At 39.7% G+C, this 24938-nt stretch overlaps 2 protein-coding genes across 2 annotated transcripts in view; one reads left to right on the plus strand and one right to left on the minus strand.

Moving 5' to 3' along the window:
• The window catches only part of LOC136427988 (glutamate receptor ionotropic, delta-1-like), a 31009-nt gene extending 13717 nt beyond the window's left edge, over positions 1–17292 (plus strand). Inside the window, exons 3-11 of the mRNA XM_066417224.1 lie at positions 7405–7526; positions 8693–8887; positions 9823–9929; positions 10586–10809; positions 11903–12130; positions 12997–13091; positions 13720–13877; positions 14760–14991; positions 16459–17292. Coding sequence (XP_066273321.1) covers positions 7405–7526; positions 8693–8887; positions 9823–9929; positions 10586–10809; positions 11903–12130; positions 12997–13091; positions 13720–13877; positions 14760–14991; positions 16459–16623 — 1526 coding nt within the window. The 3' untranslated portion in view covers positions 16624–17292. The remainder of the gene's footprint in view (positions 1–7404; positions 7527–8692; positions 8888–9822; positions 9930–10585; positions 10810–11902; positions 12131–12996; positions 13092–13719; positions 13878–14759; positions 14992–16458) is intronic.
• A 4685-nt stretch (positions 17293–21977) lies between these two features.
• LOC136426746 (uncharacterized) lies at positions 21978–24238 on the minus strand. The gene is made up of 4 exons (XM_066415483.1): positions 24161–24238; positions 23397–24012; positions 22940–23022; positions 21978–22391 (listed from the first exon to the last, which is right to left on the minus strand). The coding sequence occupies exons 1-4, from the start codon at positions 24204–24206 to the stop codon at positions 22189–22191; spliced, it is 948 nt and encodes a 315-aa protein (XP_066271580.1). The 5' UTR covers positions 24207–24238; the 3' UTR covers positions 21978–22188.
• Positions 24239–24938: the final 700 nt, after the last annotated feature.

A 24938-nucleotide genomic window follows, 5' to 3' on the forward strand; every position in this document is an offset into this window, starting at 1 on the left:
AAACGGCCTGGAAGTTTGACAAGTTAACTGCGGTCCCAATGAGTACAGGATATGACCTACTCACCGTTTCTAAAATTCTATCTAATATCAAAGCAATAATGCTCTTTTTTGGCGGCTGAAAGTTGTTTTGTAACATGGTCTGTCATGGACGTAATGTCGGTGTACCTTAGCACGTAAATCGAGTCTGCGAGCTCTTAATGGCCGTTTTTCACCACGTACCACCACCGTTTTTCACCTTTAATAATCGGACAACAGTGGTCGCTAGAATCTGGCGATGGTCGCTTAAGATTTGCAGCTTAAGCTCTGAAGAACCCCTTCTGTCACTCGATGGATTTGTACAGAATCAAAAGTCGGGCGTGCCTCCAGCGAGCTTCGCACTTGTGTATATAGGGGGAAGCCTTGGCCGAGCTCCTGTCAACTTAACACAACTTGGCACCTGAGTTAAACATGTGCCATGCATTCTAAGTTTGCATTTTCAGTATATAGTGAACGCCAACTCGACCCGTTATTGTTTACGTTCCACGTGTGTTTACTTGATCAAATGAATGAATGAAATTATGCTTTCTGTAATTTTGTTGACTAAACCTTTGTAATAGTTTTGTTCACAAAGTCACGTGAACAGACTCTTTTGATAAGTTGTACAAGAAAGTTTATCAAAGTTTAACCGGTTGAATTGCGTTCATATTGGGCTAAGCCGGCTAAATTAGCTGGTTAAATCGTTTAATCTATTCAACCAGCTATGCTAGGCTTGATATGAACGGGGCCGTAGTGAGATTAAAGCATATGTATCTTCAGAATAGTCGGTTACGGATCGAGACCGCGTGTGGAATTGTTTTTTTCTTTCTTTTTAAATAATTATCCGTTTAATACATACAACGCCTTTGTCTTGTGAACAGAACTTCATAGATTCCAAACCCGGCCTTTTTGTTGTAATGGAAAATACCGTACAACGGATGCTTGCATGTATCAGTAACTAAGCCGAGATGAGTCAAGGCAACAAGCAAAGCAACGAATGCACGGGTCTTGAACCAAATTCGCTGCATCCATGCGGGCCATGCTTGTATGGTCATGCTTGCATGGCCATGCAGCAGCCAATGCCATGCTTGCATGGCCATGCTTGCATTGTGGTGTATTGTGGTGTATGCAAGCATGACAATGCATGGATCTTGATTGCATGGTGCCTCGATGCTTGCATGGCCATGCTTACATTGTGGTGTATTGCGGTGTATGCAAGCATGACCATGCTTGCAAGGTCATGCTTGCATGGCCATGCAGCAGCCAATGTCGTACAACGGATGATTGCGCGCTCTTACGGCGCTCTTAGTTTGGGCTCTCTTAGGGCCATTCTTGCATGAACATTGCCATGCTTGCATGGTCATGCTTGCATGGTCATGCTTGCATTGTCGTGTATTGTGGTGTATGCAAGCATGACCATGCCTGCATAGCCATGCAGCAGCCAATGCCGTACAACGGATGCTTGCGCGCTCTTACGGCTCTTACGGCTTTAGGGCCCTGTCACACTTGTGCGCATGAGTTGCGCATGAACATTTCTTAGGTTTAAGGAAAGTTTGCGAGGAAGAAGTTCTGCGTTGACCCACCGTTGTACAGCCTAGTTATCGAACCAAGGAAATGACTTCTTGGGCTGAAAACTCAATCTTGACCAAAAACATGTTAATACGCAACTCATACGTACGGGCTTGTATATATGCAGAGAGAGCGCGGCGAGAGCGGCGTCCCAGTGCCGGAATGGGGGCCTAACGTAACGCAAATACCGCACTTAGAATCATACCGAACCAGACGTTGCTGTAGAACAAGATACAGTAACTGCAGATGAACATAACTCTGTACATGTAAATGAACCAGAAATGTTCATATGTACGCGTTGCCGATTTTGAAAGAAGGTTTCCGAATCCAGTGGAGCGGCTCCTATGCGCGGTAAGATGATTCTCGCAAACACTCGCCTTGCTTTGTGGAGAGCGGAGAGCTGAGTATATAGAAAACCTTCTGAAATTTCGGTTTTCTTTTCAAACAAACTGATCAAAACCTATTGATGCAACTTTGTCCTTATATCTAGCGTTGGCTAAACTACTCAATGATCCACAGCATGGAGACAAAAACAGCACACTCGGACCCGCAGGTGACTTTGATAGGGCCGTTGTTCTATATTCAGCCAGGTTATCATCCAACATGGCACCCGCGTGTGACGTAGCGGTTTTCGAACGTTCCGTGAAAACGAAGAATAGACCGATCCTGTCGAACACCATATCGAACGAATAGAAGACCGATAGAACCCCCTGTTCTATTTAGCCCACCTCCGTCAAAAACAGCGTTGGCGGGGCAGAAATGGCGCGTGTAAAGCAGGGTACGTATATCTGGGACAGGTTTTCCACTGTATTGGTTGAATGCATGCTCAGAACAAAAACGAATTTAAAAAGAAAATAGATCGGGCACTCAAGGGGAGGAAGCTTGAACCACATGCTGACTTACTACAAAGTCCGCTAGCGCAGAGTTTTGTATCTTCAGTAACTGGTGTGCGAAACTGGTTAACTTGAAAGTGAACAGGGAAGTAAAAGGATGCATTTTAATTCTTAGTTACTAAATACGATGCAGCTGTTATGCACGCAGTCAATACAGTGGGAACCCTGTCACAGATATATGAACCCTGTTTTACACGTGCATCGCCTGCTTCTCAGAAACTGGGCGCTGATGGCCACCGACAAGGGAAAGCTATGCGGCGCATACCGCTTTAACATTGACCGAAAACATTACGCTCTCACCGCAACTACACCTACCTCCTCCTTAAACAACTCTACCCGGTGGATACAGCCTTCAACAAAGAAGACATAGCATTCTTATTTGGCCCGCTCTGAAAGGGTTTCAGTGCCACAAAAGCTAAACCGAAGTCAGTGGCATTATTTTCAACCTTGCCGCGGCGGCCATGTCTGGTCCGTCAAACCCTGTTTTTGACGGAGGTGTTCGAAATCGAACAGGGGGCGTGGCTTTGGGATCGGTCTATTACGATTCATGGCGATAACAAGGTTTTTGTACTAATTATAGTTTTTATCAATTTTGATATGTAGTTTTTTTTTTAATACGACACATTTTCTCTCCAAACAGACGACGTTGAGCGTCAAAAATGATATATAAATGGTTTATTCAGGAATTGACACATACAGAAATTAAAGCAGCATTGCAGCCGATGTTACCTTTTTAAAGTAAACCGACTGAATTACGCAGACTTAAAATTAAAAGTACAAAAGCAGTCTTAAAATTAAAAGTACAAAAGAGCATATATATATATGTGTGTGTGTGTGTGTGTGTGTGTGAGGGGAGCAAAGTTATGTATTCTCCGTAAAAGGTTTCTCATAAACAGCTTATCAGAAGAACAAATTTTATGCTTTAATTTTGCGAGTACGAGTAAATATCGTTGCATCTGCTGTTGTTTCAATAATGGAAAATTTATTACCTCATTCGTAGTCATTTAAGTACCTATTATAGAACATGGCAAGTCACAGCGACATGCAAGGAGCGATATTACATTAGTCATCATCAATCCTGATGCGTTTTACAGCTTAAATCTAGCAAGCCTACGCTGTTACGCCTGATCAAAATGGCGATGTTTCTTCAAATCGTTGTACACACTTCATTTTGAATACATTTCAAACATTTCATCATAAAACACACTCAATCGTGACGTAATATAAATGTTGATATGCTTTTCTTTATAAATTGTGTAATAATGCCTGTATGAGTTTTTTTACGGCTATGCAAAGTAATTTTAAAAATGAATCTTTAGAAAACGCTATTATTATTTTTTGTTATTTGGTTGATAATATATGGATGACATCGGCATTGCAAATTTGATACAAGCGTGTGAAAAAAAGTGGACCAAACAAATAGGATATGAAATCTAAATGGTCATGAATTTCTTTTATGACTGAACACGCTATACTCAACAATGTAGTATTTTTTTCACATTTTCTTGAAAGACCTTGGAAGACTACGAAATACATTTTGAGCGAGGAGTACGTTTACGACAAAATCAGTAAGTTTTACAATAGAAAAGAGACAGTGTATGTCGTTAGGTATCTGTTTTATGATATGTATTTGCAATTGATAACTAGCATACCTTAGCTCATTTTGCCGCTTCTTTGTACGAATGTTTTTCGAAAACGGACGAAAATTTATGCGCGCGCGGATGTTATCCAGATAATCGAGGCAGCGCGGCCCTACTTGACTATTCCATTTCATTTCGTGCTGCGGTACTATATCATCTGCGATATCAAATAAGAATTGAGATTGTTATTGGCACGAGATGTCGGGATTCATGTCTTATCATTTTTTTGAACTCGCTCAATATTGTACTAATTGCCTTTACCACGCTCTATTTGTGAATTGCTGCTATTTGCAACAAAATTGGATTAATTCCAAATCCTCTAAACGTTTTTCTACACTGAAGAGGATTGGTTCCTGTTTTTTTGCCGTAACTGCATCGATAACTGCATCAAAACTACGTGACTAAAACGAGTTTGTAGTGATAAGGTATACGTATGAAGAGTTTACCAAAATGGCGTGTCAGGAAGAATATTATGCCACGGCTTAACTCTACGGACGCATTACTTTTCAAAGAGGGGTAGGCAACGGAAAGATGGGAGGATAATACATAGAATGGACAGCGGTACACATGAAGATGAAGACAGGGCCTAAGGGACAGACGAGACCTTCCTATCAACGCATTTACAGCCTATTATGCAGCAATTACAAATAAGCACACTATTGACGTGTGTTAAAGATATGGCCGAGGCGTACAAGACCATATTTTACAATATCTTAAGTCTAAAATGTTTTCAAAATCATTAGTATATGTAAGAAAACACACAAGTTTAAAAACTGAATAAAGAAAGATGGGAAGAAAATGCGATTGGAAAAATGCCTGAACATTTCTTACATTCCATTGCGGGAAATTTACTTAGCTATCCATACGATATACAAACAAATCATGGGTCGTAATAATAATTCACAATGTTATATCAATACAGCCAGTAGGTAATGAGGCAGCTGTAACTATTAAATGGTTTAATATCCTGTTTTCCTATAATATATAGCGATCAGCAATTGTCGACAGCAATCAAATGCAGACCAGTCAAGCCCCTGTCCCAAAGTCGACGTGCTTCAGGCTTACGGATCGCAAGAAGGTCACTGAAAAAACAAACAAATTGCCAGCTACTCGAGCATTTTTGTCACCTTATAATAAACTGTATCCCAAGATGTTGGATGGGGTTCAGGGACCTACTGCTAACATCTGGTGATTTCTAAAATTGTGCGATGATCGAGAGAGCACCCGGCGTGATACTGCCAAAAATATCATTTACATCTCGCAGACTCGTCGGCCGATCAATGTTCCTGCTGTGTGCATGTGACAGGGGCATCGCGACAGTAACTGTGATGATTGTGGTTTCGGCTTACTGGAGACATTTAGCGCTTGTAAGAAACCTTACTTAACCTCCAATAGTCTAACTGACAGCGGGTCAGGTTACCCTGCCCAGCCGTTGTCACGCCAAGCCAGAGCCGCTTGCCAAATAAGGACATGGGCACTGTTTAGGGGTTTCCAGTATACCTGAGATAGATGAGTGAGTCACACTCGTAGGGTGTGATAATTTTCTGGCAGTCAAATTAACCGTAACCTTAACCTTAATCTAAACCCTAACCTTTACCCTAACCCTAACCCTAAACATCACTCTAACCTTACCCTTACACTTACTATCCTCTAATCTTAGCCCATAGGCCTAAATCTAATCCTAACCTATCCAATCCTTATCCTTACCATAATCCTTGTCCTAACCCTAATTCTAACTTTACACAAATGTAGTATCGCATTTGACAGTTTTTTGGTAAGGCATGAACTTGGCGTGACACCGGGCCGTGCATGATAAGGACGGCCTGACCCAGTAGCGGTCACCAATGATTGACTGTAACAGGACACCTCATGTATGATGACTGATTAATGACACGGGAGACTCTGATTGATCGTAGACAGCAAAGTAATTAAATGTAACAGATTGGATAAGGACGGATCCGAGTTTAGTGTGTGATAGATAGATAATCCTGTATTAGTATCAGTACTCAAAGATGAACTTTAGGTGTCGGTGTGACACAAAAACTTTCGGACACAGAAAGCTGTACATGTGATTGAGGAAGAGATTTTCCATCTTCTGGGTACTTTTCGCTGCCACCAATCAAATCAGACCATACTGATTTGATTACTGTAAATGCATTTAGGTTCGCGTGGTTTTTATTTCGTGGTTGGGAGGAAATGGAGTGTTCACGGTAGTTTTAAGTTCGCGTTTAAACAATAGTAGCGCTACAGTCATAGGTGGGCAAAAGTTTCGCGATGGTTTTAAGATCGCGCTGAAAGTTCACCGCGAATACCGCAAACATTTCTGCATTTACAGTACATGGATGCCATCCTCTGTGCACCCAAAACTGATGCGAATGTGTGAAAACAAGTTAGGCAAAAAATTGTTCTCATTATGCAATCGCAGTTGTCAGGAAGGTTAAACTATGTGATATTTTGGAGCTTCTTTATACGTTTAACTTTATTTTGGGATTGGACAAATATTGATGCGCACCGATATCAACCACACAATAAAGTCAGTGTGGCCCAACCGTTGTTAAGTTTCAGTTCTGGCAACTAAAACTTTCTTTCTCTAAAATATATAGGTCGGGTTTATAATAAACAGGAAATATGCAATTGAACGTAACGGATGAAGCTGATAGAAGTTTAGATTGCAGGTCAAAATGGAAGTCACTCGCGCAAACCGTTTATTACCCTTAGTTATGTTTATACAAGTACCATGCAAACGGTTAAACGAAGTTACATAGAGATGGCTGCACGTACATGTACCTAAGACAGAGGAAAGCATATGATGTACACATTTGTGGCATCTATCGATATTGAATGAAACTATTCAACGACGACGCCTTTTAAAATTCTCGTTATGGATGCAAAATGAAATCAGTAATATCACATCCGTACCATTCGACACCGCATGGAGGTTAAAGAGGTCAACCTCTGAGCATGTCGATCATACAATGGGCACAGGTTTGACAGTTATCACCGATTTCCGCTGATTAGAGTACGTTAATTGCATTTGAGCATTTTGTGCAACACGTGTCATAGCAGCGGCGTTTAAAGTGTTGGTCGTACCGAAGGGCTCACAGATCTAGATCGGGCACAGGAGCTTCTAGGAGCCGTGTTGGACGTTACACAAGCTCCGCTGTGAATATCCCTTCTAGAAACTTTATATTTTACTTTATATAATCTATATCGTGAGCTCTAGGCTCGCGACGAAATGTTTGGCATCAATGACGTAGTATTGTTGTATATTTCTGTTCTATCGCAAGCCACCACAACGCTTCAGGCGTCATCGCCAATGCCAGGGAGATCCTCTTCAACGTTTGGATCGAGTACGTCATGGGTTGATGATCTGGGTGGCAAGAGACACTTCCGAGTGGTAACTGTGCTGGTAGGTAAATTTTCTTGTTTTATTTCAGCACCTTTTTTTAAAACTAAAAGTCTTCTGTTAACGTTTAACAATATCAAAAGCTTTAGTATCATCATTATGAATTGAAGTATGGCAGGAACACTAGATTTTATATCTATGTACGGCAAACGAGAGTATAATCATTATGAATTGAAGTATAGCAGGAAAGCTAGATTTTATATCTATCTACGGCAAACGAGCTAAGCATAAGCAAATAACTACCATGTTTAAGTGTTTTAGCTTCATGTTTTTGAGTTTTTCTTTTTTTCAGTTACCCTGAGTTGCATGTATGATCTATCACTCCTATGTTTGATGGTTACTGTTGAATGATTATGGGTTTTGATATATAAAGTGCAGCCAAGAAGACAACATACAATAACTATATGCCTCGAATAATGTTGACGAAAAGCACTTTCAATACAATATAAATGATTTTTTGAAATATGTGGTGTCAAATACGACAAATGTATTGTTGTATTTCAGGCAGCAAACCCATCAAATTTATAAATTCAAAAAATGCAACATGTCAGGCATTGGTAAAACATTAAATGAATGAATGAATAGATGAATAGATAAATAGAATATCTTCATTATGCATTGATGACTCGAAGGGCTATGTTTATGTACAGGTCGTCTATTGTATGCCTTAACAAACGTTTAACATTTTCAAACACATGTACAAGAATGTTCACAAGTAAACAATACAAGAGTCAAGCATACGTTACATAGTAGGCAAAGGTGTTGCTCTAAGCTAACCAAGCAGATTCAACATTTTATTGCTTCTTTGTGCATGTCTATGATTATGATTATGTAAGAACAGATAGTACAAATAAATCTATAACTATGATGTCTTGCAGGACTAGCTGAGTAGTCCAGCGGCATAGCTAAAAAATTGTGCAAATTTGTCTGAAAGCACCAAATTTTGGCACACATGTACTTGAATGTATTCTTAACAAGTATAGATATGGAGATATCTAAAATTCTGCTCCGAATCAGTTTAATGGTATTTTTGGCCATTTTCAGGCCAAAATGTATATTTTGGGCTCCTGTGCCTGTATAGTTGCATTAGTCCATTGTGTTCTGCTACTGCACTGGTCTGGATACTCTACAGCTGCAATCAATCTTTCTTCATTTTATCTCTGCTGCAGGACGCGCCATTCACAATGGTAGAGAAGAACGAGTCAGGGGGTTATCGGTACGTGGGGTTCTGTGTGGATCTTATCAACGCCATAGCGGATCATCTAGGCTTTACGTATGAACTGTACGAGCCGGAGGACGGTCAGTACGGGGCGGAGAAAGATGACGGGACGTGGTCCGGCATGGTGGGGGAACTCATCTCCGGGGTGAGAGACCTACATGTATAATTGTATCATCCTATCTCGAAATACAATAGAAGCTAGTTAATTGCACAACGGATAAACACACACGTCGTCGTTGTTGTTGTTGTTTTTCGAAAAAGATTAAAGAGCTATTATGACATGAATAATCCTTCATTCAGAATAATAGAACCAAGATTTCGGAGACCTCATACTATATCTAAAGCTGTGTTTAAATCAATATACAGACCTGTTGATTTGATATTCTAATACTCAAATGCACTAGCCTGCCGTCATCCTAGTTAGTTTACTGGGGCTCCAATGCTGCAAATGCAGAAATGTTCACCGGGATTTTATTTCGCGGCAAGGAGAAAATAGAGCGTTCACGGTGTTTTTTAGTTCGCGATTGAAATGATAGTAGCACTGCAGTCACACAATGGAACGACTTTCCGCGATGGTTTCAGTATTCACCGCGAAAACCGCGAATATAAAACCACCGCGAACATTTCTGCATTTACATTCTTCATTTACATGTACTCTCTGCTGACCCCCTGTCGGTATGACTAGGATGACGCACATCTTGCCTGTACAAATCCTCTTATATCCCAGCCGAGATGTCACAGACCTTGAATGAAAAGAGTTTAGTTACATGTTCAGACCCGAAGGCTAATTGCATGTACGCGAAGAAGCACAGGACACACGTATGTGACAATTGACAGTAATTCAAGATACTACTCAGATACTAGTGTTTGACTATATCTAAACATTATGGAGTTCGACTTCTTTTTGGAAGTAATGGAAGCCCAAATTCGAAAATGTTTCAATCATTTGTGGGATCTGCGATTTGTTTTAAAGAGGAAAGTAGCCTTCTGTTCGTCCGTGAATGTATATACACATTGACTTATAGTCTTGTTTAGACAGATGACCGATGTACTGACTATATTTTTCTCTTCTGGTGACAGCGCGCTGACATTGCTCTCGCTGCGATGACCATCAGCTCCAAACGGGAGAAAGTCATTGACTTCACCGCCCGGTACATGGACTACGGGACTGGCTTGATAATGAAAAAGTGAGAAACACTCATTTCTAAATCAATTTTCTTTATGAAATATGTGAGAAAGATTTATGATATATAGTACATCAAAAAGTTGACTTAGATTGATTTTTGCATCCATCTCAAAAACATACAAGCTGATATAATCATTCTAATACTTACATATGGCACACATATTGACTAATAAAAAAAGGATCATTCACGTACATAATAGGGTATGCTTATGGCAGATCCACAGATACATTGTAGAAGGAATGGGAAGTGGCGTTTTTATCTCGTACTTTCTGCAATGCTTTTTCACCGATCATGATACACATGTCAAGTAGAAACCATGCAGTGCAACATTCCAATGTATATAGAATTATGATGTTTCTTTGTTTCTGTTCAATAAAGATCTGTACGCACTCACTGTTACGCAATGTACGGTTTATCAAAAGTACGACCACGTCTACGCTTTATAACATTCCACCAGGCCTTCCTATGAGGGTATGGATCGTATAATCTGGCAATAAGGGGGATGATTGGCCAGGAGGGTCGGTCCGCGGGAAGATTAACATCCGGAGCTTACAAATGGATCCATGCATACGTGGCCAAATCATTCTCCTTATAGCCGATGTAGTTAGTCTGGTAGAGACTATTTGTTGATCGCTTTATTTCCCTTTTTCGTTAAGGCCCAAGGAAGGCAAACGAGAGCTGTTTGCGTTCTTCCTGCCGTTTGAGATGACGGTTTGGATCGGTGTCATGGCCTCCATCTTCGTCGTAGCGGTCCTGCTGAGTCTCACAAGTCTCGTCAGAGTCAAGCTGAACCTCGTGGATCACTCGCGGCACGAAAATGACGCCGATTTCGACCTAAGAAACAGCGCCTGGTTTTCATACGCGTCACTCCTGAGAAAAGGTTAGTAAGCAAACATCTTGTTATTTCCGTAAACTGTGTCTTTGTTTGTCTTGGTGTTATTCCACAGTTATGTAAATATTGCAGAGTGGTAGCCCACCAGGATGTAGAAACGCCGAAATGGTGTAATAGGATACTTGGAGAGTTGGAAGTGTAGCTTGGCTTTTGTCAATTGTTGTTGAGTGTCAGGAATTGTGCTTACGCGCGAGTGGAGCATGGATACATCAACACACTAACACACATAATCAGGCCGTTAGGGACAGCAAATTGTGTCGTATTTTTACTAGTAACAAGCATATGTTGAGAACAGGGAGCTAAGGCCTCATTAGGGCGGTGACTTCGCTGCAATCGGGCAGCGTCCTAAAACTTGACAGATCGCTCAACGAATGTCATTGATAAAGAACCGTTTTTTTAACGATTTTGTTATCCTGTCAGTCAAACTTTTACATCTTCCAAAATATTCCAAGTATGAAAGCAATGATTACAAAAATACAACTGTCGCAGCGAGGGCGCAGCGCTATAGCCGTCTGGTGGAATAGGATATCTCATGCCAGGACTAGTCTCGACTGTAAAGCCTTTACCTCCTCATTGAGTATCTTACTGAAGGACTAGCAGAGTGCTGTTGATGCTTTCAGATACTAAGTAGTACTCTTCTTATGTATCTTCAAGTGTAATTTCCATTCTCCTTAAGTCGTCCTTGTCAGTATCATTGATATGACCTTCAATTACACGTTTTCGCGTGTCGCTTTTTAAGCGGACATTAAATTCTGAGAAATGTTTTTTTTTCACTTAGAATTTCCAAAAGATCATAAGAATTTCATAAATTTTCATTTTCAAGATAGGAACAAAATAAATCTTACGCGCTAGATTATAGAATGTTTTAGTAGCTTTCTATGAATATCAAAGAGTTGATAAACACAGAAAAATCAAGTTGAACATTCATCTGCACAAAACCGGCTCAAAACCATGCATAATGCCTCATACTATTAGCCACACACCACCAATGACGCTAAATAACAAAGATAAGTCGACTAGGTTATTAAAGATTTATTTTTATAGTATCACTTATTAATCAGAGTAATTTTGTATTCTGCAGGAGTTGAGCCTCAGCCGAGGTCAACACCAAACCGCATCTTAGCGGGCGCCTGGTGGCTGTTCGGCCTCATCGCCATATCAACCTACACCGCCAACCTCACGGCCTTTCTCACGGTCAAGAGACTGGAGCAGCCGATAAGATCCGTCGACGATCTGGTCAAGCAAACAAAAATCAAGTATGGCATCCCGAAGGGCGGGAGTACCTATGCCTTCTTCCGTGACCAACAAAGTAAGTTGCCAGCTACTACGAATATTTTTTTTTACCTCCTTGTATGGGGAAGGGTTTGTTTTCGGTGTGTCTGTTTGAAAGTGTGTTTGCCTGTGTGTCCGTAGCAATTCTGCTACAGTATAGACTGGCAGGAAGGCAACTTGAAATGTTGTACTCGCTGACTGCAAAGAAAGTGGGAAAGTTGAGGTCAAACTTGGGTGCCCCCGCGGACTTGTTTCCACATGTTAGGCACATCGTGGATACCGACAGGAAGTTACAATGTAGGTCAAATCTCTCAAAATATTGCATCTCACATTCTGTCTTTAATTTTCGACACGAAAAGTGATATCTACGTATGATCAAATCTTGCGTTAAGGTAGCTTTTATTCCTTCTTTCCGCACCTGAAAGACCCCTAGTTCTCCTTTCTGACCAAATCGCTCTGGACACGTCTAATGTCAGCAATGGGTCAAAGGTTGTTGGAAGTCAAGATCAGCTCCCGTCCGAGTTGAGGTAGCAGAATTTTTGGCCAATGGATTTTTCCATAGTTAATGGCCACAAGGTGACTTATTCCTACACCTCGCAGCCTAGTTAACACATGGATTTCACATGAAACTTTTTATCCAGTCCTCAAGTATTTTGGACGTACTACTTTTGTATCCGCGTCATTGGCTTCGAGGTCGCGGATAATTACTGTGTTCTGCGACCTTGTGAGAAGGCTGAGTCGCCATGATCTAGATAATTTGCCTTCCTTTACTCTTCTCACAAAGTAGCCATGTTCGGTGTTCAGAAAAATCTAGTGGGCACATTCTTGTATATCTTACTAATTCGGATGAGCTATCTAGGTAATATATTTCCTTTATTGAATGTTGCTGTTTTGAACATTCAGCCACAGGTACAGTCTACGAACTGATGTGGAACTACATGAACGCGGAAGAAACGATGGTTAGAAACGTTCTTGAAGGGATAAAGGATGTAAAGAAGGTGAGTAGGATGTAACGAGAATGTATGACTCCGATTAATATTTAGACGGGTTAAAGAACTCGACGTACAGGTTCTCCCTGAGACGCCGTAATATTTGTGTGAGCTTTGTACTGTATATATCTTAATCCCCCACATTCTGTAGTTGGCTACCACCGAAACGGGGAAGCTTACATAGCAAAGAAATATAAGCTTATAAGAACGTTAATCAACAAAGGACAACTTCAAGCAGTTAAGCTACAGAACTTCCAGATTTAAGAAAAGTACCTTACCTTTCAGTGTAGAGTTATTGAATGAATTATAATAAATTTTAAGAAATGCTCTTTGTCTCATACCCAAATTCAGCCAGGTAGAACTGCAATGGTATGTGTGTGCACATGTTGCAAATAAACTAGCCACATAAACATATATCATTACTGCCTATAGCAGAAATAGACCTACATCAAAGATCCTTCAAAAGAATTGTGATCTGTATGTACATGTTGATTAGTTGCGAGGTACAGGCAGACTGCGTACCCGTAAACAAATCATGCATTTTTTTTTGCGACACCTCAGGTGCAAGGCAAATGTTGCAGTATTATTAAGCGTCATATAGATTCTTGACAATATGTTTTTGTTCCTCTGTCGGCAGGGTGACTTTGTCCTGATGTACGACACGCCAATGTTGGAGTACCTGACCATGACAGACGAGACTTGTGAAATGATGATGGTTGGCAAGTCTTTCCGCCATCTCGGATATGGGTTAGCAACCCCCCACGGCAACAGACTGTCACATATGCTATCATTAGCGTAAGCTACCTACAGTCACTTATCAGTAACATGCAGTATGGTACTGAGAGTGTGGTTTTCGAGGAGAGATTGTGTATATACCTGTCAAATTAGCGTACGAAAAGTAAAGTTCTTTCAAACGCGTTGATACCCTTCAGGCTGCATTGACTTTGTTACATGCATCATCTTTTTCCAAAATATACTTCAATATCGTAGTATCTTTAATTTTTTTTACTATACTTCAAATCGTACAAAAAGGTCACGAAGCGAGCAAATAGATGCCCTAAGTGGAAAACAAATATCCGAAAATTGATACTAATGTCATAGAATGTTTTGTATACAAAATCATCCTTTTCCAAATAAAGTTTGTGACCATACTTCAAATCATACAAAAAGGTCACGAAGCGAGCAAATATATGCCCTAAGTGCAAAACAAATATCCGAAAATTGATACAAATGTCATAGAATATTTTGTATACAAAATCATCCTTTTCGAAATAAAGATTGTGACCATACTTCAATTCGTACAAAAAGGTCACGAAATGAGCAAATATATGCCCTAAGTGCAAAACAAATATCCGAAAATTGATACTCATGTCATAAAATGTCAACGTCATTTCCAAGGTCGGAAAAAATGATTTGAAAATCGAAAACAAAGAATATATCTTTTGCCATACCATACTCAATAATGATAATTTCTATTCAAATTTTCTGACAATTTAGATTCCATAATAATGGCAACACTTGATTGCCCAACTTGTTTTTCTTTGCACGTTCACATCATTTTGGGGTGTCCAGAAGATACCATCTACATAATCTAATCAGCATGGCCTAATAGTAAACAAATAAAATATTTCTTTATCATTAGAATGATGTCCTTTCTTGTTCCCTTCTAATCTTCAGTATCCTGAGGCTGAAAGAAGGTGGAAAGATAGACAGATTTCGTAACGTCTGGTGGCCGACCGTTGGCTGCGCGCTAGACGGGGGAGTTACAACACAAGCTGGTGCTGATCGACTCGGACTGGACAGCTTCTACGGAGTCTTCGTCATCGTTGGCGTTGGAGTAGCGCTAACGATTATCTATCTAGCGATGGAAGTCATCTGGACGTACTGTTGCAAGCCAAAGACACAAACGGTATGGAAACTTTGCTCTTAGTTTTAAGAGAAAGTAATTTGTTTTAGATATGAATTCAACAATATACTTTGCTTAATCTGTGGAGTATTTCGACCATATTCGACATAGAATTTACGTCTCTTTCAGTCCACTATTGCTTTAAATCGGTAGTATATACAACGTGAAAACTCTGTCACACAAAGCCGACCATGTCCTCCGACTTTCACAAGAAAATGTTTGGGAGTTACTAGTTGTCTTGAAATGGGTCATCTGTGGTGGGAAGTTGCTTGGCAAGGTTGCCAACTAACGATTTGTCTTTAAACGTCGCCTGCGCAAGCCAGCTATAGATTTTCAAAAAGTCGGGAAAGTTTTATTTCTTCTGCTTGATTGCCTTCAAAGAAGTAACCTCTGGCTAGAATAGAATGGATTCTAGGCTGCTTTCAACCCAGTGTTGAACTTGGTTGGGAAGTGGTCGGGAGCAATGTCGAGGAATGGTCCTGTATGTGTGACAGGGACTTCACTAGTCATGCGTAACAGTGCATTTTGTACAATCAGGGAAAGAGAAGCGTAAATATTGAATTAAGTTCGCGTGTGCACACGGAAACAAATTCATGATATAACGTTATCATTATCATCTATTGGTTTCTGCATCATGCGTTGAAACGTCTTACAGTTGCATGTATCATTCCTTCATCTTCTTCCATCGTGTCATGCATCTTAGCTCTGGAGTTTCTTTCTTGTTGTAGCCCACTGGGCATCAGGTCTGCTTTTAGCAGCATGTAACAGAGATGCTTTACTGTGCTATATAGTCTTGCAATATATGCCAATCATTTATAATGCATGCCTGTGAAGCCAGCACGTTGCATGTTTTTGCCAGATGGGTGATGCCTGCAGCCCCCCTGCCCCTGGGGTCCCCGACGTCCACGGCCCGTCCCCTGCCCCCGGGTTCCCTGATGACCACGGCACGTTCTCTGTGGTTATGCAGGGAGGGTGTGGTTGTGGGCCCATGTCGTGCTTCTGTAAGGTAACGAACGCCGAAATCAACGGCATCGAAAACAAAAATCTAGTCTGTGTCTGTGTCGAATGTGGTTGAAATACTAACTAGATTTAGCACATAGACTATTGGAGAAGGAAAGATTTTCATTATAGATATGCAGTACTTTGCTGTAGTTTGTAGAGACGGTGTTTGTAGTCAGATTACTTTATCACATGAGAAAAGATTTAAATCAGATAGAATTGCCGATTGTGCCGGTAGAGATCTGGATATTAGAAAACGGTTCTCTTGAAATTTAGGCAGAACCTTTCAACTTCGATGCATCCAAATAGAAGACCACCCAAACATACCTCTATTGAAGCAAACATGAAACTTACGCACGAGCCAATCTTCTAATTTCTTCATGTTGGATATCTTAAAATATTCACAAGAAAATCTTTAAGGTTCCTTTAACTCGTTTATCTTGACAACATATTGTTATTATACCTTTACAGTCGGAAACAGAGTTTTCCCTAACCAAGCAGGAATCATCACATCAAAAACTACTAGAAAAAGATTTCCTGCGAGCCATCGATAGCGGCATGGTGCAGATATTTATCAAGAAGACAGGAGGCGCTTCTGCAAATGGGATCGTTGCAAATGGGGACAGATCGTTGTAGATTGCGTCTTTAAGGGGTTAACTGATCTTTGCGTTGCAAGAAACAAACAAAACCGTTATGCTTACTCGATTGAGCTTGTAAATTGTATCATTTTGTTGTGAGTATTGAAAACATGAAGTAGTTTTTAATAAATGTAAGATAGAATAGAATAAAGTTAGTATTCAGATGCGTACTCTTCCAATTAAGCTTAAGTGCAAATCTGTATTTGTATGATTAGAATATATGGAAACAATAATTAGTGGACAATTGAAACGATACGTGTGCATTGCACATTATACTTACTAAAACTGATGTCATTGTTTGCTTATGTTTTATGATTTCTATGAGTTTCATAACCCAGCTACCATATGATCAAGGAGGATAAAATAGTATGATCAAGACAATCAGATCCTTTCGGTATCACCAACGTTACTTTGACATGATTTGTTTCATGGCAAACCTTTTATGTTCTAAACCAAAATACTATCATTTTGTGTATGAATCATGTATAAAATATTTAAATTAGATAGCCATGGATAACGTGTCATCTAAGGAGAACGAAAAAATAATGAATTATGGGATAAGGATGTATATATGAAAAAATACAATGGCTTCAAGTAGTTTCTACCATATGATAAAGATATACGGAAGAAGGACAACACGTAAAATAAACTTCTTGTAAAGACATGAGATTGAAGACTACGTTGTATGGATAGATAATTATGTTTTATAATTCATTAGTTTGAGAGGAAAATCTTCAACATATTTTGGAAAGTGCAACATTCTACAAAATGATGCATTTTGCAAAGAATTGAATACAATGTATATCCAATTACAATTGATGATAAATAAATTGAACATATCTTGTACATAGTTCCTGTACGTAAATGCGTGTATATAACATTTAGTCAATTATGGTCGTACTTTTCAAATGTGCTTTTTTAATTATGATTTGATTGCATTTAAAGAGAATTAGCAACAACGTAACGACTTGAAGTATTATGATTTAATCGTGAAATGAACAATTTAGGCATCAATGTTTTGTTTTTAACGTGCTGGTAATCGTTGTAAAGATGTGCCAAGTTTAAATGAATGTTCAATCGTATCTAGCCCGTGGCAGTCTAATGCTACGGTCACATTTGCACTGGTGCCCTTTGGGGGTGTAGCCCCGAAGCAGCTAATTTGTCCCGGTGGACTGCCGGATACGGGGGCAGGGTACCCTTTCGGTGTTCTTGCTATTTGCTTACGGTGTCTATTAGTTACCGATTCCCGTATTCCGAGTTTTAAAAAATTCGGGACCCTGCGGTTCCCAAAATTGCCTGGTAGCCGCAGAGTGTCCCATTGGGCCACGTAGGTGTCATGCCAGAGAGTGCAAAAGGCAGACCGTGAATTACCCCAGGGGTGGGGGTCGGGGCTATTTCAAATTGTGACCGTAGCATACGTTAATGCCCACTGTCTGCAGATATACTTAGATGGAAGCAAGACACTAGAGAAGTCTTTTCTTAGTCTTTTTTCGTACTTTCATTTGGATTATTTTTTGGAATATACAACTGGTATAGATGTTGTTATCAGTGACAAATGTTATACAAACTGACAGTTGTATGCTTTGTTGTAATAAATGTATGAAAATCAATAATATCTGTGGCTTTGACTTCCTCGCATTCTTGTTTTCATCGGATACTTTATCACATTCGGAACATCAGTTGTTCTTTTTAAAGTTTGAGTAAAAATACTAGATGAAATTTTTCTTCAGATCAATATCAACTCAATTCTTTATTATACTATCTTTATACTTTAAGCAGAAATACGCAAAGTAAACAAGAAATGAATATCTAGTATTCGAAAGATAAGACACGCTTATGATTATATGCAGTTTATTACACTAGATGTAATTTATTACATTAGTAACGATACTTTTTTATTACATAGAGACACCGATTATGAGTTTGATATACTTTTACGATTTCTTTGAAATTTTGCATTGTCTAATAGTGATAGAAACAGTCTTATTCGTCACAGAAACAGCAAACCGATGAACTCTTCTTGATATTGAGAAACCAAAGGCATACAACTAGACATATTCCAAACGTTATCCATGTGTGCATTGTTACCTCAGCTACAGAGTGTTATCAATAACTAGACATATTTTAACCCTTGTCCAGTATATAATGGTACCTCAGTTGCAGAGTCTTACCAGACATGTACATAAGATGTTGTCTTGTAGTTACACTAGAATTTTCAACGGTTTAAAGTGCATATTTTATGTCAACATTGCATCATAAGTTCATACGTTACATACGACATATTTTCCGACACAGGATTTGAAAACTATGGACAGGATATCATCCTTACATACGCGATCACGTCCTCATACGATACGTTCTGTCGAAGTGCTGAGAAAACCATAGACGGCATACCATCCTTACATATTATGCGAACGCGTCCTCATACGATACGTTATGTTAGGCAGGTATCCAAACCTATTATAGCTCCCGAGTCTATTCTGTCCACTCAGGAGTTGGGTAACCCTTGAATGTAACAACATGCTGAAACGAATAGATAGATAAAGCTATGATAGGTTTAGATACCAGGCTAACGTTCAGTCGAAGTGTTGAGATCAACATACGGATATCAGTAAATGTCTATGGAGTTCCAGTCCGGGACGGGGGCCATCCTGCCCCACTGGGCCCTGTCGTTCCAATCCGGAGTTGGGACACCCAGGGCATTTCCCCACTTTTGGGCAGCCGGGTGGACCCTCATGGCCCTCTGCACGCGAATCTCGCACAGAATTAGGACGGAAAAGACGGGGACATACACCACCAGGACCAGGATAATGGGTAGAGTGACGTAGATAGGCGGGTCGCCCAAAATATCGTTCTTTTTGATGATCATTTGTTTGATTTGTTCTTCTGTGAGTGGAGGCAGCGTAGGTAGTTTTTCAACCTGATTCTCCTGTATTGGGGCCTCCTGTGTGGAAATCCCCTGGGTGGAGGAGCTGGATCCTTGCCCCGTAGCAGTTGTATTTGTCAAACTCTCAGATTGATTCAATGCGGCTGCAATGAAAGAAATTTGACCTTTTTAATACGGTCATACTGTGAACAGTTCCTATTAAAACGTGCTAAGACAACAAAACATGTTAATTCAATATTCTGCCTCTTTATTTAACTGTAGACATTTATACTTCCAATTGTCTTTAGTAAATCATATCATACTACAGGCATACAATTCACTAAAGAAAGGTACATGTTTGTAACATTACAGTAGGCGCAACCTAGCTACTGGATGTAGGAGTTAACTTTTGTGCTTGGGGTGTTTCAACAAGATCAAATTGCAACATCAGCATTAGAAAGAAACCTACCTGTCATTGTAGCAAGCCAGAGGCAGAGAAACAAAGAATCACCCATTTTCCGCCGTCCTGGAGATGTATATGTCGATACCTCCCGCTGTGTCTCTTCCCTTTCAGTTTTCCTACCGCCAGACGACAAGCACGGCGAGCGACCAAAAGAAAATTTTGACGTTTTCTTACTAGACAGTACGATGTCTATTGAATCTTGAAATGAGAAAATCTATCTGAAACCTTTTCTTCTCGGATAGAATTAAATATTCATCAACTGCGTGATGGCAAAGCTTGCACTTGACGTTAACCTTTAAGTTGCTACCAAAATAAGCATTCTAAGGAAGATGAACATTAACTATTGATACGGGGAATATTGGGTACTTCATTTGTTCACGTTCAACAAGTTGACGTGATCAGTGATAGCTCAAGATCAAATGAGGCTAAACAATTACTCTATGACGTGGCCCCATTAAGTAAACAATGTGCTCGTGTTAATTATTGATGTGCCGTTAATGCGTTTTAGATGTCTTTGTGTTTTCTTTTGTTAGTCTAGTGGCAGGAAGACGTAGCGATGTCACGATATTCAGAACAAAGAAATCTCCCAAGGGTCGCTTGAGTGACTAGATGGGTTTTGCTATCCCGATACGATTGGTAACAATGTATAAACATGCATAATGGCTTGATAAGCTATGTTATGTAAGAGCTATTCTACCCCTGATACACTTTAACCCTCATACACCATATAATGGGGTCTATTATGACCCCAGGTGTATATTTTGAAGTGGTATTTGAACATCCGAAAAAAATCCTTTAGTGATTTTGTCAGTAAAGATCTATTATAACCTCTCCTAAATCTCTTCACGGAACTTACTGTGGAAATTATAGAGGAAGTTTGTGTTGAGTCCAAGTGTGATCCGTATGGACCCCAGCAAAATGTTCGGTTTGGAAAGATTAATTTTTTGCGTTATTGTTTTCTTGGAAGCATAATCACTATGCAGTTTGTTGTTATTTCATTGTGCTTAGAAAAGAAAGGAGCGAAAAAACATATTCCTTCTGGTATTTTTTTTATAAATCATGATAATGTGCACTTAATGTTCACGCTTCATCAAGTCAAAATATTAATCTAATTTTAACGCCAGGTACATACAATTATCAATGAAAAAAGTAAAAAGAAGACATTACTGAACAAACCATACTAGGGAACGCTTTGTTCGGTATTTTAGTCGCAAAAATGTTGTATGGGTGCATGGTGTAGTGTTTCATTGGGATATTTGATATTGCATTGGGATATTTGATATAACCATACGTACAATTTTCGACATATAACATCCCTGCAAATGGCTAAATCCATTGATCCAGGAATTACAACTAAAATCGTTATTGCCAATTACTTTATAAATCACAACCACATTTATTACCCAAACAATTTTAACCTGACTGAATATAATCCAATTTTCAAGCCTTGAGCTTTATTTTGCCAAAGGCTGTGGTAGGCTGATGTAGGTAGCAAAATCAATCAAGTACGTAGTTTTAATTGCCGCACAAAAACAGTTTATTGATAATCGGCATTTAGTCACACGATGAGATAAATCAATAACATTATAGCCATTACTGATGAAAATTGCCAGGTTGACACTTGGAAAGTGTGATAATTTGATAATGTAATCCGGTGATATAAATTGAATTAAAATATTATTTTTCCATTCCTTGAGTAACTGATATTCACAAACGTAATGAGATATAATTGAAATACAATGTAAATAAAATTATATGATAAAACATTTCGTAATCAGCTATTCAGAAAGAAACTACGACATTCTATATCGCACGTTTAACATAACGAAAACTGTCAACGAAACAAATTTTCACTTCGCATCGCCATCGTCAAACATGGTCAACATTCCTGTTTAAAATATTCTGAACCGACAAACACATTCCCCTCCGTTTGTTTTTGTTCAATGCTATAATAGAGTGCTAGCTAGGAATCTGTGTAGAGTAAAATACGTATGTATATGTATTTATATATATATTAAAATCATGATAAATGTATATATATCATAAACATTTTTATGTGTTTGCATTGACGTCGGATTCATCCAATGGTATTAATCATCATTAAATCTCTGACGTTGTCCAAAAATGTTACCTATGAAGTGTAAACTATGTTCATATATATATAATGACCATATCGTGTACACAATCGGAGAGAACGTATTTTCACATTCTACATTCAACGTTTATCTTATATACTAGGTAATTGCAACGACCCCTCCGTTTTCATTGGAGACCAATGTCTTGTTTCCTCCAATAGGCTGTACCTTAGTTATGCGCTCGTTGGATTTCGCCGAAAGTGCGCAGACTCCAAGACCTATGCACAGCAAAGCCAGCACGCCTATTCCAGCCAGCATTCCCGTCGTCAGTTTCTCTCCCGTAGTCATCACTTGATCAGCGCCTAATTAAACGATTAACAACAAGATATATCATGGACGTCCCGCTGCAGTACCATAACAAGCCGCTAGGATGACAAAGTTAAATCATTTCGAGGTCTCATCCAGACCTACTCACCTTTTGAATGTCAAGAGAATTCACCAGGGCATTCTCAAGTTATCGTATTCAAACACCCACGTATACACACACACACACACACTCACACACACACACACACACACACACACACACACACACACACACACACACACACACACACACACACACACACACATATTGTCATATAGTGTAATCTATGTGACTATACATGTATATGGTGGTTGGCACTATGATACATCTAATTGGTGAAATTATATCCTCTAGATGTTATAAAAAAGCTAAGATGGGTGTAAAAAAAAATTTCAATGTCAACAAATCTAAATCTAAGTCAGATACGATTGAATCAGATCTAATTCATTGAATTAGTTTGAGCCATTCCTTCTTAAGCTAGTAGTGTATGTTTGTCGTCTGTGCCCAATGAAAACCCATGGCAACTTGCTGAAACAAACTTACGTGGGTCTTTAAATGTTTTCTCCGTTGGGACAGGGGTGCTGTGACGGGTTGTAACGTCACTGCGTTGTGTTGCCATAGTAATGCTGTTTCCGTTGACAATGTACATAATATAGAATCAAAACAAGAATATGTCGATCAGTAACTAAAAGTTGTAGATATATGGTAAAAACCCTTTCTGTCGATTAAAAGGTCTTGATTACCAGAGTCTAAAGTCCTCTCTCTGCTTACACTTTTATAAGTAAGTAACTTTATTGCACAACAATTGTACAAGGTACAAAGTATGGCATTCACTGGTACATAGATAACATTCTATTAGGTTGATCAGTCTATCTTATACAATATGGTGTAGTAGTATGGGATGACAATGGGATTTAACAATCATTGGAGGAGTTTCTAACGTCTAGACATTCTTTGATATACTTAAACCGAATTTAAATGAATCATAATCTGACGTTACCTTGATGTCCTTGACAAGATACGATTGGTGACCACAACTGGGGGACCGAGCCCAGCGCCTTGAGTAGACGCTGTTTTCGGCGCTGTTGTATCTTGGCTGGCGCTCCCTGCTGTGGTTGAAGCTGCCGCAGGTAGCCATGTTGATATGCCACGGCTAGATTGCGATGATAGTAGTGTAGACAGTAACGAGTTCAACGCCCCTGTCCTTGGTGATGAAGACAATGCTGTAGGTGTAGCAGTTGGTGTTATTGATGTAGGATGTGTCATTGAGCTCGGTGTCGGTTGCGATGAAGTCATTGAAGTGGAGTTTGGTTCAGAAGCGGAAGATCGTGCTGTACCATTCGATGTTGAAGATGCCCATGCTGTTGATAAGTTTCTGGACGTTCCTGACGGCGGCGAGATGGTAGTAGCCATGGTACCACTTACAAAAGACACTGTCTCGGTTGACATACTAACCCTAGGTTCCTGCGTATCTAGGACTGTGGTGTTTGGTGGCATGTCGATGACAGTAGACGCTTGGAAGTCACTAAAAATTGACCAATCCGTCGTGTTGTCGCCAGGTTGTAGCCATGAACCGTTTACGGAAGGCTCGGTCGAATTTAAACATTCCGACGGCCCTGGCAACATTACAATAAACGTAACGTTATACTGCAAAATACACATTTATATTGGCGTGAACCTACCGTTCTCATTTAGAGGTTATCTTATATTTACGCCATGTAAATGGATATAAAAACGTACAGTTAAATACTAAGAAACACTTACCGAAAACAGAAGCTACCACAGCCATGAATACAAAGTGATGAACCATGTTGCTTATGGTTTCAGGTACACCGAGCTCTGCGTCTGTAGGGTATTTCTTGCCTAAATTTCTTTGACAGCATGGTCCGGATTGGACGGGTCCATTTGTATCAAAGGAAGCAGCCCAGCATTGCAACTAGTCGCGTGCAAACGATTCAGCTATGAAATATGCTACATAATGAGACCCTTTGAAGTCGACGGAATCCAATTTTCTCCCATTGAAAAGTACGAAAACTCATTTTACCATCGCTAATCCGTTTTTAGAAGTAACTTTCTTTGTTAATGGACTCTTTGAAAGGATTCGATGGTACACCTCTCTTTTTACAATAACCACTCCGTACGTAAAGGTATACACGTATAGGACTATAAATATTTTGTGTACTTCTTTTGAATTTTACTGAATGCATAGGAAATGGAGCGCCATTCGAATATAAGAAGGCATTTCGTGCCAGGCTATTGTAAGGTGCAAATCTAATAATCTGCTCTGCATCTCTCTGAAATGGGATGTGTTGGGTCCATTGTGCTGTGGTTAGCGTGACGAAACCACTACCATCAACAGAGAAGCCTTGTTGTAGATATGGATACGCCAAGATCGGGCTGTTGATATATCAACAAAACGTTTCCAAGTACATATCCAGGAATTGTTAACCACCCACTATTCACCATTTGAACACTGTTGCTTCATAGTACACAACATGTACAAAGAAGGTGAAGAGATAGCGTGTGTCAAACCTTAATCCTT

Source organism: Branchiostoma lanceolatum, chromosome 2 (genome assembly GCF_035083965.1).
Source record: "Branchiostoma lanceolatum isolate klBraLanc5 chromosome 2, klBraLanc5.hap2, whole genome shotgun sequence".
NCBI classification, from domain to species: domain Eukaryota; kingdom Metazoa; phylum Chordata; class Leptocardii; order Amphioxiformes; family Branchiostomatidae; genus Branchiostoma; species Branchiostoma lanceolatum.